Here is a 19,448-nt window from a genome sequence, read left to right as displayed (position 1 = left end):
AACCTGTGAAACAGGTATAGAACATTCACAAATAGAAGTGAATGACACGTAGATTTGAAAGAGTCCATTGGATTATACCACTTTGTCCATGAAATTGTAGGAAAATATGTTTAAATGTTAGCATTGGAACCATGTGTTTTGGTGTGAAAAACTGGACATTACAGAATTTTGAGGAATTTGCAATTAAAGTTTCAAATTTTTCAATCTTCTGCCCCCAGATAGAGGAAGTCAAAATCTGAATGTAAAGTGAATAACAATACAGACAAATAGGTTGATCTCAATGCTAAAAATAGCAATCGCTGTCTTGCAGTTATTCACTATGAAGACATCTTCCAAGTCACCACCTGTAAAGTTGTTGGACTACAAACTGAAAACCCACTGAGCTGCATTGTCCGAGTTAGGAGTCCGCTGGAGGCTATAGAACAGATATACTCCTTACGTAGATGGAGCGTTTTTAGGAGTTAGAAGAGCGCTTTTTTTTTATTCTGCTGTACTAGAAAGCTTTATTGGACACGGTGGGGATCACAGCTTGGTTTGGAACCAGCCTGTATACCCACAATCCAAAATAATCCGTCCGCTGTGGACAGCTCTGAAGGTTGAAGGAGTCGCACAACTTCGCTCCCCTTCAGGCTTTCTGGGAGGAGTTATGGGGCTTTAGAAATATCACCTGTGATTTCTCTCTTTAATGTGAGCTGCTTCCTTCGGGCGCGTTTTGCAGTTTTCATAAAACACAGGTTTGACTGTTCGAAATGTTTCTGCTAGTGTCGATTACAGTAAGTGCAGAGGGTGACGTGCAAGCTGTGTGTGTTTGTCTACGGGCTTGTGTGGATTCTGTTTTTTTTTTGTTTTGTTTTTTTACATTAGTGTATTTCTACAGTAGCTGATCTGTCAGTGTCTGCCAGACGGTTTCTTTTTACTACAGCAGCATTGAGGTTAGACAGAAATGACTGTGGTGGGGAAAATAGAGTTTTTCTGTCTGTGTTCAGTGTAATTACAGTTTTACAAAACGGTTTAACCTAACGTTTAAGCTAAACTGTATAACTTATAATATTTTGATCTTAAAAGCTGATGTTATTTTTTCTTTGCACATTTTACATCTTTGAAGTCAAAACCAGTCGACAGGTTTGGAAGACATGTTATCTTTACAAAAATTCTCGAAAATGAAACCTTTTATCAGAGAAAGGACCCTCAGATATTCAATTTTCCAACAGATCTTGAAGTGATCGTCTGTGATGTCCCGTTTCATTTTAAAACTCAACCAAATCTATGCTTAGAATCATGATATTTCATGAAACTCACTTTATTCACGATGTCTCATTTAAAAACAACACTGAAAATGAAGCATTCATTCTAAGCAAATTCTTTTAAAAAAAAACTCAAAATCTAAGTAGTAAAATCTAATGATATAAAAAAATACAATGTAACAGAACTAGTATCATCGATGGGCTCTTATTACGCATGTTGAATTCATTTTTTTCATTACAAAAGATTAATCAAAGAAATTGAACAGTTTCCCCCCTTTTTTTAAAGGGTTTTATGACATTATAACTGCATGATGCTACACAAGAGATATTTTAAGTTGCCTTTATTTCTATTAATGGTTGTGCTGTCTCCATAGCGGTGCAGGACTAAAAATGCAACAGGTGCTAAAAATGCACAGAAAAAGTGTAGAACGTTAACTCACATGTACCTGTTTTTATTTAATATTTGATAATTACTTATTTGTTATTCATAATGTTGCTCTGCATATGTTCAAATTGTATTGTTTGTTAAAACACGAAAATCTGAAGGAATATAGTTCTTTATGATACAAAACCTGAAGCGTGAAATGCCCGATAACTCGTTGTACTCAGTAATAAATAACCCTGTAAAGAAAACATAGAATGTTTTCTCAGTTTGCCCCGAGGCTCTCCGGTTCTAATTTTAGGAACGGCTTTCGTGCGTTTGTGTGTGAACGCTTGTGTGAGCATGTGGACGAGTGTCTGCGAGCCAGACCGGTCAGCCAGGCTAAACAACCGTCCCGGCTCTATGTTTGGGATTATGGTATCGCTGCCATCTCATACGTCAGGGCCCCGCAGCCAACAGCATTATCGTTCATCCCTCAAGTCGTCTGAATCAAAACACGCGGAGGATCCACAAGACTGGCTGAGGTGACCAAGACCAAATGCTGTCTGCTCGGGATGAGTCAGTGCCCAGTCGAAGCTGAGAACGTCAGCGCTTTCCTCTGAGTTTGTTTGGCTTTCCACCTAGAGATACTATTTGTGATAGTCTGCTTGTGATGAGAGAGATTACAAAAATAATTCAGACTACAGTAGTGTATTTTTTGCTCAGGCGCTCCATGGAACATATTTTAGAGAAAATATGCAGATAGTTATGTTTTTAAACTGCAGATAAGTGCTCAAATTTAGTGCATATTGTAGACAAATCCAGTCCATCTTATGTATACTCCTGTTCAAAGGTTTGGGGTCACTGCCCTTAGCAGTTTTATTCAATGAATATAACATTAAATTAATCAGAAATCCAGTCTAGACATTGTTAATGTGGTAAATGACTATTCTAGCAGGAAACAGCTGATTTTTAATGGAATATCTCCATAGGGGTACAGAGGAACATTTCCAGCAACCATCACTCCTGTGTTCTAATGCTACATTGTGTTAGCTAACGGTGTTGAAAGGCTCATTGATGATTAGAAAACCATTGTGCAGTTATGTTAGCACGTGAATGAAAGTGTGCGTTTTCATCTGGTTGACCCCAAACTTTTGAGCTGTAGCGTACATTTTGACTTTTCCTCAGATGTGACTGAACTTCACATCCCATCTAAGCGAGTATATTGATCAGTTGTAGAGTCAAACTTAATGGAGTAAGAAAATCCTGATTTAAAACAAACATCAGTGCTGCAACCTAATCAGCAATCCAGTGCTTTTTGAATACATCTACCAAAACCCTGCACATACTAAACCTACACCAGTGATTTCCCTTCTCCACAGTGCTGCTTCCAAAGTCACTCCCTTGTTCACTCAAGCACAACTCCCTGTATAATAAAATCCCATATAGCTCACATTACAGTAGATTAAGATTCGGGACGGTTACTCTGTGAGTCACTGTGTTTTTGCATTCATTGCGTTCTACTTTTCCATTCCATTGTTGCAGTTTTTATGACTGTATATTTTGCATAATTTCACACTCCAATAAAACGGCAGGCCGTAAATAGAATGCATTTCAGACACAACTCCTGACTGTAGTAGAAGTAGCTTTTCGCTGCAGATATTTTTTACTCATCGCAGCAGATGAAATACATTTTTTGTTCGCGGTGGCTCAGTTTCAGTAGGTGACCCAGACAGCGATGCCAGTGAGACGACATGCACAATATTTGGACTCTGAAACTGGCTCACCCGAACGGAATGCACTCAGTATTTATATTATTAATTATGCCTGTGCTTCTGCTGCTGTGGCATGCCAGAATGTCTGCACTGAAAAAGGTTTATTAGTACATGAAGTCCTGTAACCTGACATTATTGCCAGCATAGCTCTGATCAGCCAAAATAAGATCTGAGAGGGTGTAATGTTGACAAAAGCATGATTGCTGGTTTGAAGAGCCATTTTTACTCTTTTTGTACTAAGTTTACAAAACTGATGAGGAAATTGAGCAATTTAAACTCCATTTAAGAGATGTATGAAGCCCCCGTGTTCGATAAATGAAGCTTTAAACCTGCATTCTCTCTAAGTGCCACCAGGAGGCGACTCCTCTGGTTGCGAAAACAGGATAAATTGAATAGAAGTCAAAGAGAAAATGAACTGACTTTTCCTTTGATTTTTTATCGCAGTGAAGTAAAAATAATGGTCTTAATTGTTAGTTTTACGACTTTTGTAATACAGCTTGATGTTCAGTTTGCAAATTGTGGTCTAATTTGTAGGAAAATAGGCACTATCACAGTTGGTACATTAATCTTGTATATACCATCTTGTGCTTTCAATCAGACTGGAATTTGAAGCGTTTCCTGGCGTTTACAAGATTTAACTAGGACCTGGAACAACAAGGTATAAATAGTAAGGTTGGCAGATGAGGCAAATCATGAGGCTAATTTTTTGAAGACACAGTATTTAATATTAGTCCAGCAGGAATTCTTACCCCAAATGCCAAGTTTGGTGAAGAACTTGCACAGGTTACAGATACCCAAACAGCTAAAGTTACAAACCAAGCTGTCAATCCTTCACTACACCAAAATCACCGTCATAGCCCCTCTGTTTTAAAGCTATGGGACCTTGTGTAGTGCTGTGCATTTACTCTCATTGGATACTCATAAAAGACTGGCTTCCAACCTGGACCACAAAGAGACAGCAGTAAGAAAACCATTAGTCTTGCTTGCAAAAAGTGAAAATATTGACTGTGTCTGCTAATGTATACCAATCAGTCAAAACACTAAACCACTGGCAACATTGATCATTTCAGTCCAGTCTACTGTTTTGAAGGGAAAACTTGGGTTCTGGCATTCATTAGGATGTTACTTTGACATGTATCACTCACCTAAATATCGTTGACCAAGCACATGACGACACGTCTCAATGGCCCCGACATCCCCAGTGTGCCCTGCTGCACCTCAGAAACTTCTCAAAATGGCTCGAGGAACATGACAAAGAGCTTTAGGCACTGACCAGTCCTCCAAATTCCTCCAATCCCTGTCTGATCAAACATCATCGGGATGCACCAGAGCAAGCACGATCCACAAAAGCCATATCCTGCACAAAACCCAAAGGATCCACTGCCAACATCCTACTGCAAAATACCGCTAGATGACCCCTTATCTTTTTCCCTAATTGGTCACAAAAAGGGATGCACACACATTACACTGGCGGTTTAAATGTGGCTGATCAGTATATACGTAGGAGCAGCAGAACATCTCAAAAACTGTTTTACTTTTTGAAAGCAAACTTTAGCCTATTGTTTTGTTAGATTTCGTTTACCCTCGTGGTTCACTTGAATCATGAAACTTCAGCTTTCCGCGCTTTTGCTCTCGCTCCAGGTGTTATAAGTCATTGTTTGTCCGATACGAAAAGTTCTGGTGACCACACAGGCGCACACTTTCCACGGGCAGCTCACCTCCAGCGCCTCGGGCTGTTTTGAGCCCACACAGTTGGATTAGACAGACGCCTCGGCTTGTGATGGTGCCTTGTGACCACTTGGAGATCCAGTACCACCAGCCCTGGCATCCGACCAACAAACACACCTGCTGCAACACTGATGGCTGTTTTTGTGTATGTGTGTGTGTGTGTGTGTGTGTGTGTGTGTGTGTGTGTGTGTGTGTGTGTGTGTGTGTGTGTGTGTGTGTGTGTGTGTAAGATGGAGAGAGAGATGGAGGGAGAGAGCATGTGTGGGAGTCTGAGAGTGTGTGCTTGTGGATATAAATGGCTTAAATGTTCTTCACGCGCTTTGTACACAACTCACTCTTTTTATTTCTACATGTGTTTCAGTGACGTCACCCACTCTCGCTAACCTCTAATAGATGCTTTGCAATTGCGTCACGGGTCTCCTAGCAACCGAACGTGGTACCACAATGGAGGTCCCTGTGAGAGTTGGCAAATAAATATTGGCTCTAAATAACGGCTAAATTTAAAACGGGGCACGGTGAGAAATAGCTACCCGAGGAGACAAGTCGAGATCAGCCAATCTCACCCTGTGACCAGTGTTTGTTTTGACCTCTGTTCACGGCCCTCCAAAGCACTTATTTGCAGTCTTTCGTTCGTGTTTTCTTTTTCACCAGAACCAGTCACTAGACTGCGAGAAATCAATTTTGCAATTATAGTTCAGATGAAAACCCATAGCTATTAAATGATGGTTTACTGAATCGTCATTATGTTTAATATGATGTGCACCATCTCAGTAAACCGAGACAGTTGTTTTTAACCTGGATTGTTCACTATTTGCACTAATAAATGTATCTTTGCAAGTTAGACGGTGTGTGGGAGTCTACTGGATTATCCAAAAATGCGCAATCAACTTTATTTTGCTTCCTTTTCTTGCAGAATTAGGCCACCACTAAAGGAAATCTGTTTTCCACTTGGTAAAGTTTTTTGCAAGTGAGACTTAATTTACACTCTGTCTCATGCACAGCTCTGCCATCAAACTCTCACTCCCACTAATGAAAGCCTGCAGACGAGGTCGTAAGCAGCAGTAGTCAGTTAGGAGGTGGACTGGTCAGTAGTTACTATGCTGGTTCTGAGGGAAGTGGGGAAGGTGGTGGCAGTAATGTCACAAGTCAGGGGAGTTTTTGTAAACAGTCCCGCTCTACACTACGCTTGTGTTTGTGTGAAAAAATCTCACCGATCCATGTACAGCTAATCTAAACAAACTGGTTTCACCCTCTGAACCCAAAGCAGTTCTTTATATAATGTTTCTCAGTGCAAAGTAGAATCCTGCACCCCTAGAAAGCATCAAACCATGGCACCTTAGAAGGCCACATCTCATTAAAATATGACCAAAAAAAGCAGAATTTCTTAGATTTTTTTATTGTACAAAAATTCTGAAAAAGTACAATAAATTTTTTTTTTTTTAAAGTGTCCACATGTCTCAGCAGTTTTAGGGAAAAGATTTGGCACATTTCACTGCTCACATTTTTGTTTAATTTCCATACTTTCGTGAAAAGACAGCCTGCAGTTCAGTCAAAAATTGCCAGCATTTTTGTCACATAGCTGTTGGTTGCAGATGAGTCACTAATGTCTTCACAGTTGCCTTGAGGAAAGAAGAATTTTTAATTTTTTAAAGAATCTAGCTACAGTAAATGCTTTATTTTTGGTGATTTTTTTTTAACAAGACATGGTGAATGAAGGTATTTTGTTGATATTTTGTGATTTGAAGCTCATATTTGATACAGTTTACTGGTATTTTACATAATCTGTTTACTGCAAACAGTTTACTTTTGGTGCATTTTAACTGAGACACACAGAACAAAGTAATTTCAGTTAACTATCCCAATTTTAGGCTTAGGTTTGGATTATTTGCTAACAGAAAAGCACTTCACAGATGAGTAAGTCAAAGTTAAAAAAAAAACTGATTTTTTTTCTTTCTTTTTTTTCAATTTCTGACTCTGATAAATAGAATAGAAAAGATCTTTATTGTCATTGTTAAACAACAACAAAAGACAGTTTAGCAGCTCTTGACTACATCAAAAAACACAGTCATTGCAAATAACAGAATAATGATAAAAAAATGAAAATATGAATGCACTGTGTAGAACATGAATAAAGATAAAATAGCACTGCATGTAGCATAATAGATAAATGGTAAATAGATATAATAATTGGCGTAATTGTGATGATTTTCTTAAAGTTAACATGACTTTCAAACCTACTAATGGGTTTTGTTGTACAGTTTGGTGAATTACAACATGTAACTCATCTTCTTCGAGCTGCAGAACTTGCACTACTGAGACGTCCATCCAGTTCCATTTGGGATCTTTATCTTGCTATTTTTTCCCAATTTAATATGAGAAAGCACGGCTCGGGGAAGACACAGCTGAGTATTTATTTCAATGAGGCAGCAAATGTGTAAATTTACTAAAACTGTTAGCTGTTTGTCATCAGTGTTGTCCAGAACTTATGGACCTCTTAATATGTCTGCTGGAGGGTGTGTTATGTCACCTGAAAGTCCTCTGCAGCGTCAGATTGGCCTCACCACAAAAAAACCCCACAAAACCTGCTCCGCCTGTTGGTCGCTTTACTCGTCTGCACGCTCCGAGCCACTTGAGTTCTCCAACTGAGGAAGTCTCCACCGAGCCATAAGGCCTCCAGGCATCATCTGTTCTCCCTTTCCTCCTCCCTCTGTCTCACTGGCACACTTTAACCGCCAGTCTTAAAAGACTCCCACCATCTATACGGCCGTGCGGAGATACTTGTTTCATCTGAGATAATTGCTATTTTTCCAGCGCCGGTGATTGCTGCTGTCAGTTTATCAAAGAGATTTTTTTGTGTGTTAATTGTAAAAATCTGTGTGTGTGTGTGTGTGTTCTTGCTTGTCAAACATGACAGCACAATATTCTGCAAAAAAAAAAGGCTGATCAGCGTGTAGCTGTTGCCATGGCAACTGTGCAACCTGGCTTTGTCTCTTGTTCATCAGAGTTTTTTTTCTCACCAAGGGATAGAAAGGGGAAAAAAATGCCCATTTCCAAGCTTACTTGGATTCTTGCTGCCACTCCAAATAAATACCCAGTTCAGCTGTGGACTTTCACCTCACGGAAAAGACGCGGTAAAACACACGGATGAGGAGCGATGAGTATATGGTGCGCGGCAGCCTGTAACATATCGCTCATATAACACTCATGTACAATAATGCAGCACATTGTGCAGCAGACGCCCACACGATTTTACAGCCCTGTAGACTTTTTCTGCTGCTCTGCACAGTCCACTGGATGGAAACCGTCACGCCAGACCCTTATCTGCTCAAACAGGCTTTAGCTCCTTGTTGAAGCTGCATTTCTTAGCCTTTGTCGTTTAATATTCCAGTCTTTTACTGTTGATTATCTCTTGATTGGACCGTGCCAGTTATGTGGATCGCATTCAACCGTTTGATTGAAGCTTTTATCCAAAACTGCCAAACTGCTACACTCCAAAGCATCCGTTGAGCCGTGCGACCTTGATGCTTCTGATAATGAGGAGAGTAGGTGTGGGTGACAATGAGAATGATTAGAATTTGTGTGTGTGATTTTTTTCCAAGTTGTTTGTATGTTGTGTTTTTGTTTTTTTTTGTTAATTGTCACACGCTTCACTCATTTCTCTTTTACCCGCAGTAAAAAAATAAAATAAAAAAAAATTCTCCTCCATGGGGAATAGCGACGTTTAGCGCTCAGTCAATCAGCTGGAGAGGCATCTCAGTCTAACATCAAATAAACTATATTTGGCTCTAAATAGGCTCCTAGACTCGAGTAGTCTCTTTATCTCTGCACACACATGCCCGCCCCGCTCTGTTTAACCCACACACAGACACAAACGCGTATTCCTTCGACTTTCGGTGTAGTTACAGTTCTCGTTTTAACCCACACACACACATATACGTTCTCAACCCCATGGCCTGATATGTGTCATCTGACGAGCCAGTGGAGGAGGAGGGGGAAGGAAGGCCTCGGCTTAATTAGGCTGAGGCCAATAAGAGAAGATGGAGGAGGACACTGTTGTCTGGCGCCTTGGGGTTTTTCAGTTCCTGCAGGCTCATCTATCTCAGCATGCATACATGCACATGGGAACACGCAAGTTTGTTTTTGTATGTTGCTTTTATGACATGATAAAGTGTCTGTGCTTATCTCTCTGTCTGAACATATACACATACATGTGCTTTGATTGACCTTTATGTTTTCTTCAGTTGATTTTCCTCAGTGGAGATGTTGAATTTGAGTTTTTAGTCAGTTTACTTTTCTGTTTTCTCTTTAAAAGTGTTCAGTTTGCATATACATGTTTAAAGCTTGTGTACATTTATTTTGACTTTATTCTTCATGAGACGCCACTGCTACATCAAAATAGTGATAATTAGGTGTTGTTTTTGCCATTGCACCTGAGGTCTTGGTGTGTAGCAACTTTATCTTACCCAGGATATTTTTTCTTTCTGGCTTCTATAAGCTGGAATTAGTTATATAATTTGTCTGAGGTTTCTGAACCAGGCTAGAAGTGTGTTCAGTACCATATGTCCAATCGCAAACATACACAACTGTTCAAAAATTTGGAGTCAACTCGATAATTCCATGTTTTCCATGAAAACTCACATTTTCATTCATGTGCTAACATAACTGCACAAAGGTTTTCTAATCATCAATGAGCCTTTCAGCACCATTAGCTAACACAATGTAGCATTAAACACAGGAGTGATGGTTGCTGGAAATGTTCCTCTGTACCCCTATGGAGATGTTCCATTAAAAATCAGCTGTTTGCAGCTAGAAAAGTCATTTACCACATTAACAATGTCTAGACTGGATTTATCATTCATTTAATGTTATCTTCATTGGACAAAAATGCTTTTCTTTCAAAAATAAAGATGTGAAGTGACCCCAGACTTTTAAACGATAGTGTAGATGGGTCTGGAGCTGCATATTTCTCACAAGAAGAACAAGCTACAAAACCTAAACCAACATGAGGAAATTGAAAATATAATACAGGTCAAAAGCTACAGAGTCTGCAGCAAAAGGAGGATAAAGGTGGCAAAAACAATACCAACTGTGTGTCGGTGAAGTTAGCAGACTTATCAGTATCACTGCCCCATCGTTAAGTAGGTCTGACTAAAGTTAAAATCGTGTATTCCATTAAAATGACATGCTGCTAAGATGTAGCCCGTTGTTATGGTGAGCAGGAGAGTTTTAGCCCTTTTCTTATCATTGCAATCCTAGCAGAGTTAAACCATCATGGGACCACATATTAAAACATAATTCAAACTTCAAGGTTTACTGCAAATCAGATGAAATTTTAATAGGTCTATGTTTTATTATTAAACCACGATCAGGCCTGTAGAACATTGTTTTCAGTTTTTTTGCAGCCAATTGAAAAAAATTCAAATGATGTAGACTGAAGTCCTCTCTGCTCTGAATATCCTGCGCTATATTTCATATCTAAGCTCATCAAGTAAAGCCAAAAGGCCACGGCTGTCTTTGCAAGGAGTAGTGTTGCCATTTCCAAGAGAATTGATTAGTTAGATGGCATTTTTGTACACAATCTATTTTTCTCTTGCTTTAGCTGTGCAACATAATGGCAAGACACAAGAAGTGAACCATCATCGTCGTCCTGGAAACCCAAAGTTAAACCTGAAATTACTTCGCGAAAACTTAATCCTGCTTCGTTAGTACAAGTTTTTGGAAGGAAAATGCCACAACATGTGAGAAATCTCTGCTTTTAAATGCCTTAAAAAGTACCTGTTGAGCTTCATACTGGTGCAGATACTGCTGAGAATTTTTGCAATCCTGAAGATTTTCAGTCCTGATTGATTGATTATTAACATGCGGTCCCCATGGTAACGGCAAGTGCAGTTTAATAGTACAGCAAACTCTCGCTGAGCAACAGGAGAGCGGCTGTTTTGATCGTTTACGGTGCAGCCGAGTGTTTACACAGAGAAGTTAGATGATAGTAATTCGCCGCCACACGCTGATCTCATGCTGCTCGTGTCACCAGCGGTTACCACACAGCGGCAGGGGTCGCTCGAGCTGGTTGAAGGTGTGCAGCTCAGTGTGCTGGACCAGTTCTGAAACTGTAAATGTCTTGTTTGTTCAGTAAATGCTTGCAGCCAGTGGTAGCCACCTCATGTTCATTGCCGTTTAAGTGGAGCAGATGGGATTTAATGTTCTGTTTGCTTTAGCTGCAACGTAACAGAGATTTGAACAGCAAACAGCAAAGTTAATATGAAATGGAATTGAATTGGATTGCATGCGGAGACTGTATTCTGTGAATCTACCACCTTTCAGATACCGTCAGTGTAAATACACTGAGGAGCTACTGCAGAAATTGCAGAACAGGAGCACTATACAAAGCAGAGTTTGAGTGTAGAACAGGCATAAAACATGTAATATTCTATCACTTCTGAACCTATTTTCCTCTTAATTGACTGTTAGCATGTAACTCTCATGAGTACTGATGGCAGGATCATAGAAGTCTGACAGCAACACGTGCACAAGTACAGTAGGAAGACGAACAACGGGGACTAGGCCGGTGACAAGTCCAATCATCCGCCAGTCACCAGCGAGGCCAACAAGAAGCAGATGATGTCAGTTCCCCCTTATATTGAGTTATCAGGTTGATTGAGTGTAATTGAGCAATGCATCGGAGTGCGGGGAGAAGACACCGAGCCTCTGGAGAGACAAGGAGGAGGACAGGAAGGGTGTTTCAGGAACCAGGAAATGCTGTGTGGCACCAGGACCACGACATTAGCGACGTTGTCAACAGCTGGTGATTACTTACAGCCTGGCAATCAATTAATAAAACTGACAGAGCTTCTTATGAGAAGACAAATATGAGTCTTGCTAAGATTTGTTGGCTTTCTAATTTGCTGTGATCGAAACTGTGCAAGTCACCTTCAGTCCAGTCACTGTTAATAAACTTGAGAAAATCTTAATTTTTGTGATATACAAGAAAACAATGGGTATTTTAAGCTTTCTTTTCATTTTGCTGAAGACATTTGCAGGTATAATATGAAGAAAGTCATACTAGTTTTAGTCAGGTTTAGTCAACAGAAGGTTCAATCAGTCCTAATCAGAATTACACTCAGTTGGGTTTGTTCTGGTCTTGTTTTTCTGCCCTCGGTCTCATCTTTCTGTGTCAAAACGTTCAGTACCTGACTGGATTGGAATTAATACAAACCTGCTCAATATCCGTCTATGTTATGCATCGTCCAGAGCAGAAGAAAAATCTTTTAGCCTGGAAGAAAACTCTTGTCTGCCTCTTACCCAGTGTGTTGCAGAATGTTAAATATGTGGTACCCAAGGTAGAAATCTGAACGTTGTCTGTGAAGCAAATTAGAGACTCACATGGCATTAGTATCGGTGAGTTTTTATGATTTTTCTGAAAACATTACAGATCTGGTCTGATAGTCTTTGGGTGGACTTGCATCAGGTTGAATCATGCATGTCGGGTTTTGGGTGCGTCTATTTCAGATCTCTCGTTCATGCCAGAGTCTCTCCGCCAGCATCCGCAGAGAGAGTCTAAATTAACCGAGAACCAGAAGTCCCCGTTCAGACGTCAAAGGTGCTGCAGGCTCCGAATAGCAGATTAACCCTCTGGTTCAAAATGTGAACATTGGAGCTGATTATGATCTTGATCTTTATACTGAGCATATACAGTGGTGCATTAAGCCTCAGTTTTTGATTATGATTAACGAAAGGTATTATTTTTGACGTTTTATATAAGATGAATTTGTTTAATAATGTCTTTTGGATGTGGTTAGACTTTAGTTTAAGGGATTTTCAGACATTTTCAGGCTCTTAACTGTGTAGCTAAGTCTTTGAATCCTCTCCGTGAAGTGTTGCGTTGTCATACGGTTAAGGTAATCTTTATTATCCTGCAGTCATCAGCACATAAAAAAGAACAGTGATATGTAATTACATTTCACTAAACAAACAAGACAGACAGTAAGACAGTAATAAAACTCACATACTATTGCGTAGAAGGACAATGGTAACGGGGACAAATGAGTTTTTCAGTCTCTTTGTCCTGCAGCTACACAGACGGAATCTGTGGCCACAAGGGAGCCACTTATCCTCACCAAACAGGGGATGACTGTTGTCGCCTAGGATGGACGGAGCCTTTTTTATGGCTTTATCTCTGTATAGTACAGACAGATTTTCCAGGTCTGTCCCAGCCATTTTACTAAATGTTTACACACTTCCCTCCAACCGCTTCTTCTTCTTCTTCTTCTTGAAAAAAAGCAGATTAAGGAGAAACCAGACTTCAAAAAACAAGAATATAACGTGTTTTATAAAGAGGCATTGAAATTGAACCTTCTGAGTTTGCGATTAAAGACACTTTTAATAGACTGGCTTCGTTTGCAGCAACTTTGCTTTACTCAACTTACTTTCTTAGTGCTTGCTGAAATGGAATCATTGGATTTGTTGGGTTTCTCTGTTGAGTTTTAGCCATTGTTTTCTAAATTAATCAGGTAAATATATAATTGTAGGGTCTTAGCATTAAATTCTTGATGTTGTTTCTCTATTGGAAAGCACTTTGGGTCAGTGTTTGCTGTTTTTAATGGGCTGTACTTGCCTGTAGATGTAAGATTTTTCCATTGTGAACATTATTCCAGAAAGCTAGCAAGGCGTCATTTGTTTTGTTTTGTTTTGATCTGTTTTTCTGCTCTAGTTTAGAGTCAGAAGTTAGGAATCCAATAATCAAGCTAAAGTATCTACAGCAGCAAACTTCAAAACAGTGAATGTCAGGATCATAAACTTGAAGAAAAGGACCATCAGGTAGACTGCAGATCATTAGTTCAGTTCTTTCTTTGGATTTCTGATTTATGAGTTTGCCTGTGGTGCTTCATTTCTACCCAATGAGGCTTAAGTCAACCAGTCAGAATCCCTCTGCAACCAGAGGAGATCTCTCTTTGTTTTCAGCAATGCTCAGGGGAGAACATCGGCATTACACAATAAATTCCTTTCCAATAAAAACACAAAAAAGCGAAGGGCCGGCGAATGTGAAAATTCATCCTCAGAACCGTAGATGATTCATTCTTTTGGGTAATATCACAGGCTTTTCAGCTGAAACCAACCCACATCTCTTTCTCCCTTCAGCCTTTTCGAAGCAAACTGCTTTTGTCCTCTCAGATTTGGATCCGTCTCACTGCACACCTCGACCACAGTTAATGCGCCGAGGAAAAACTTCTAGAAATGATTTTTTTTGTTTACTCTTAATCCTCTCAGTTCCCCAATTTAGTTTTATCTCATCTACCTACAGACACACACCGCAAGACTCAAGTGTCCCACTGCTCCCGTCTTCCTGACACTCATTTCGAGCATAAAAGTAACATAATACTCATGAATAACTCTGGTTGAAGACCTGCAGACAATTACTCATATCGACTCCTTTGAGAATGGTTTCTCTGATGGTTTCAATCTTCTTTCTCTCTTTGGTTTTATTTTGTTCATTTAACGCTGCACATTTATTGATTGAGCTGTTTTCTTATATCACACCTGCCTAATGAAGCGATGATGATGAAAATAGTGAGCATTTGTTTTGTAGTATGCATTTCTGTTCAATAATTAGACATAATACTTATCTTAAATGAAATCTGATCTCACTGCGTATTTGGGGAAAAAACATGTATAAATGCCTTTATGGCTCCAGAGGGAACTGCAAAGTCTGATACATTGCCTTATAATTTATTATTTTACCAGTTGAATTGAAATATTTAGGCTGTAAATTTGTAAATAAAATTTTAAAAAGCACATCTAGAGTTAGAAAGAAGTGATGTTACTGCTTGAGGTTACCACTACTAGTAGAATAAAACCCACTCTCTGAATGAACTGTTGGTCAGAATGCATTGTGGATCATGTAAACAAGCAAGAAGAAGGCACAGAGTAAAAAAGACACTATCTCTGGCATTTTTTCACCAGTTATGATCTGTTATTCAGCTGTCCATCACAGATATGACAATGTTTTTAGAGTGTAATGTTAAATCAGCGGAGTATTCTTTTTATTCTACTGGTGGGTGCCATTAAAATCTAGTGAATATCATTTCAGTTCTGTCTCATTTTTTGTTTATCTTGACTGTATTCATCCCTAAATTGGTAAAAATGCAGCAGAATATAACCTAAATGGACCTGTAATATGTGCAGTTTCTGCAGAAATTGAAACAAAATACCCCAAATGATCTTGCATGATGCGCTCCTCAGTACAACCTCTGACTTTGTCAGCATTTTTCCAGCGCTTTTGTCATTGAATTATTGGCAGCCGGCACACATCATTAGAGTGAGCTATCATCTCAATGCACATCCAGCCGCCTTCATGGCCAGCGCTGTGTAGGCTGCCATTCTCACCTGGTATTCAGAGGTGGCGCGCAAATGTATCAACCTGCTCTGTCACCGCCAGCGCTAATGGACCGAGCGAACAGGGGTTTTTTTGTTGTGAGAATCTTTTAAAGGCAGAGTTCTTCACAATGGAATACAGATAGCACAAAAGTGATTATGAAGGGATCTGCAGCCACACATGAACAATTCAAACAGGTGGTTCAGATCAGACCCCTGTGATTTCAGTCTATTCTCATCCCAAAAGCCTGCAAAAGGAAACTAGAGATCTGTTTTTTATACAGCCTAAATACTCATTAAACCATTTACCTGCTAACTAACCGCCTAATCTATTACGACAACATCTCATTGACAGGGATGAGTTGACAGTGAGTCATCTCAGCAGCTGATTAAGTCCGACACCCAAATGTCAGTTTGTTGCCACAGAAATCAGTCCGTTCGCTCGAAATGCCATATAAACTAAATGAATGCTGAACGCAAGACATTTATTCAATTCAGAAAGACGTTGTGTCAGTATTATCATTTCACTGAAACAGAAAAAACTAAAGTGAAACTGTAACAAGTTCTCTCCTCTCCTTTCTCTTCATCTCCAGATACTCTCTCAGTGCCTCGCTGGTCCCCACAGATTCCCCGAAGAGATCTGGGAAACTCAATAAAACACAGGTAAGCCTGAAGGAACGTGTGTGTGGGCGTGTGTGTTTGTGCTTACAGTCTATCAGTGACGGAATCCAGCCCAATTAAAAAGGGCTCCGTATCAGATCTGTTTCTCTTCTTGCCTGCTATTCTCTGCCACCATAATCAAAAAAGTAAAACAGTACCGCATTAGTTGTTGGATGTCAGCAACCTCCAGAACGTGGGTGTCAGTGAGGTGGAAAAAGAAGCTCTAAGCCCCATCATACAGAGCCAACACATGTCATTCATACAGCTGTTATGTGAAGATTATAGCTGGTTTAAGAAGCAGCGTCATTCCATCTAACAATCTCCTCGATGCCAAACTTGTGCATTTCAATCGTGCACCCTTGATCTCACTGTTGGCCTTTTACGCTGAATACAAAATTGCTTTTAGGGACTCCTTTCTCTGAATCTGCCCTGAGTGTCACGTTATCAACAAATCTACTAGCTGGAGCGAGTTGTGGCTCTCAGTCGAGGCAAAGAAGGAACCTAATAAAGAGATTTGGACTCTGTCAAACCACATTAGTCACCTGCCATTAGCCAGTCGGCCACACTGCTGCCATTCATCAGTAAATACAGCCAACAGCGCTTGACCGCTCAGTCAGTCTTCGCAGTATTGGCGTCGTGGATTTGCTTGTTGGAGAAGAGACCGTATTGGAGTCTTTAAGAGAATCTCAGGCCTCTGAACTCCCGTCGCTCAGACTGATTGTCGCGTCGATGGAAACCCCACGGCCTCGGTCCTCGACGTTATTCGCCCGGGAGGTTACCGAAAGATGAAAACGTAACAGGCCCAAATTACATCAGCGAGTGAGGCAGATTAGGGAGGTAAACGCTTTTGGAGAAGCAGCGTCTTCCAGCATCTAACATCCTCGCGGAAAGGTCACGCAGTGAGATGTGATGCGTTTGACGAAAGCCATGTGTCAGAATGAGAAAACGTTCCGAAAGGCAAAAGGTCAAATCCCATGTTCTCCTCATGGTAATCCGCAGCTCTGGCATGTCAGAGAAATGTGTTACAAGCTAAAAGTGATGCTTGTGTGTCTTTTTTTTTTTTCAATCTGTCTTCTTTTGCCTGCAGGTTTTCCACAAAGTATTGGATGTCCCAGACATGCATAGTATGTGGAAAGGGAATGTTGTTTGGACTGAAATGTAAAAACTGCAAGTAAGTATTAAAGCTGGTCTATCTTGAATTCTTTCCACCATGCAGCTGCAGTGACGATAAACATTTGTAAAACTACTCTGTCATTTTGCTTGTTTTCTGCATTTCTTCATCTCTTTTGATTATTTTTCTCACGACGCATGTTTATGACCCCTTTTGTTTTTATCTCACTTGAGTAAATTACCAATTTGTCAGTTTTTTCTGCAACGCTAATGCTCCCACTTTGCAAAAGGTTTTTTAACGGTGCGTAAATAAACAAACAAAAAGCAACAACAAGACAAACACTAATCAAGGGTCCTGTGTTTCTGTGCACTCAGGCTGAAGTGCCACAACAAATGCACCAAAGAAGCCCCACCTTGCCATTTACTGATCATACAGCGAGGCGGACGAGAATCCCTCAAAGGTAGATTTTCTCTGTGAGGTTTCCTTTACAGCTCAAGTCAGCTACATGTGCATTTTCATTAGCCTGCATGGTGATGATTTTAAATTTCTACAGCAAAGAAAGTCATTTATTGGGTTTTCGTGACACAGGCGTCATAATGTGTCAACGAAATGGTTCAGTTTTGCATGATTGAAAACTTACTTTTTGCATTTTGGAAGAAAATTTTAATGATTTTTTTGTGTAGGTATTGCAGTATGTGGTAATTTCTAGTGTTCATGATAATTTGACACATTATTAGTTTTATTACAGATATTAATCTCATAGTTCAGCACTTTGAAAGTCAGTTTTCAATCTCACCAGGAGTTTGATGTGGAGTTAAATAGTTAATAACAGTGATAAATAGTGCATTTGGTGGTCTGAAGGTCTGTTCAGATTTTCTATCTGTAGGCCTGCTTGTACAGTATGTGTTCATTTACCTAAAAAAGTGTATGTTTTTGAATATTACTGATACAGAATTCACCAGAGGCTCCAACTCTTTCTCCTATTGTCTGTAATTTTGCAAAGAAGATTCACACTATAAACCCTCAGGATCATTTTTCATGCAAGTTGTAACATTTGCAGGATGCATGGATGCGTCTTTACCTGAGTGTGCATCAGTTCAGGCGCGCTTAATTACGACCACGTGTGTCTTTCTTAATGCAGCCATACTGTGTCTCTAATTTAAAACAGATTCTGGATGAACATACCTCAATAGCTTGGCACTGGATCCTGAAAGATTGCACTTCAGATTCAGACAGTTTTACTGTCTCAACAATGACAGTTCAATGGCAGCCTGTGTCGTGCGGTGCAGCTTTCAGAAATGTGCCTCCTGGTAATATGAAAAAGGCCTCTTAGTGATTCCAAAGCCGACTGATTTACATGAGGTGTTGGCCGGCTGAACGCAGCTTTACACTGGGGACTGAATCTGGAGTGTTGTTTGCCGTCACCATGCCTAATGTTAAGCTGGCTGTTTATGTTCTCTAAATACCTCTAAAATACAGGCTGGCTGCTTGTTCAACCGCAATGATGTCTGCACATTTTACACACTTTAACTGCAGAATGTATGATGTGTAATTGTAAGGGGCTTTGGCACCTGTTTGCCAGAAATACACTGGAGAAAGTAAGTTTTTAGGGACAAATTTTGCTGTTAACTCATAACGGAATCATAAATAATGAACAAAAATGGTCCCAAACCAACATTCATTTCTGGCCCTGCTATCTCAACCAGTGGTTTAAAGATGAAATGAGTTAATAAGTCCATTAACTAACACTAGGTTTTGTTTCTTTTCAAACATCTCCTGCTGATGTCGGTGGATAAAAGGTTACCTGCTGATGAATTAAGCCACTTGGGTTTGACAAATGTAATTGGACTGTTTTTGCCGGCACGGAATAATTCCCATTATCTGCTATGACAATTAAGATTCCTTCTGTCCTCTCTCTGCCTCCCCCTCCTCCCCTCTTATTTCTCCCCAAATAAGATCACCAAGGAACGACTCAAGGTAAAGAGCACTAATTAGACTTCTTCTCCTGTGTTTTAGTGAGAGAAAGTGATAGTTTCTTAATGACATCGCTTGCTTAAGGAAACTTTTGTTTTGTTTAACGGTGTCTGTGTGTGATAATAAATGGATGTGTTCAAGTGAGGGTAGTTTTTTTTTCACATTGGAAGCCGAGCTTGATAAAGAGTTTCACCTAATTTTCCCAAAGCTATTAGACAAATGTTGTT

The 19,448-nt window shown here is 39.9% G+C and overlaps 1 protein-coding gene across 2 annotated transcripts in view; it reads left to right on the top strand.

Moving 5' to 3' along the window:
* ksr2 (kinase suppressor of ras 2) overlaps positions 1-19,448 on the top strand; it is a 154,186-nt gene that overhangs the window by 82,008 nt on the left and 52,730 nt on the right. For both annotated transcript variants that reach the window (XM_022209952.2, XM_022209950.2), the window contains exons 7-10: positions 16,070-16,139; positions 17,224-17,307; positions 17,622-17,707; positions 19,204-19,224. In XM_022209952.2, coding sequence (XP_022065644.1) covers positions 16,070-16,139; positions 17,224-17,307; positions 17,622-17,707; positions 19,204-19,224 — 261 coding nt within the window. The remainder of the gene's footprint in view (positions 1-16,069; positions 16,140-17,223; positions 17,308-17,621; positions 17,708-19,203; positions 19,225-19,448) is intronic.

The sequence above is a fragment of the Acanthochromis polyacanthus genome, chromosome 7 (genome assembly GCF_021347895.1).
Source record: "Acanthochromis polyacanthus isolate Apoly-LR-REF ecotype Palm Island chromosome 7, KAUST_Apoly_ChrSc, whole genome shotgun sequence".
In the NCBI taxonomy this organism is placed as follows: Eukaryota; Metazoa; Chordata; class Actinopteri; family Pomacentridae; genus Acanthochromis; species Acanthochromis polyacanthus.
This window is presented reverse-complemented; position numbering and strand designations above follow the sequence as displayed.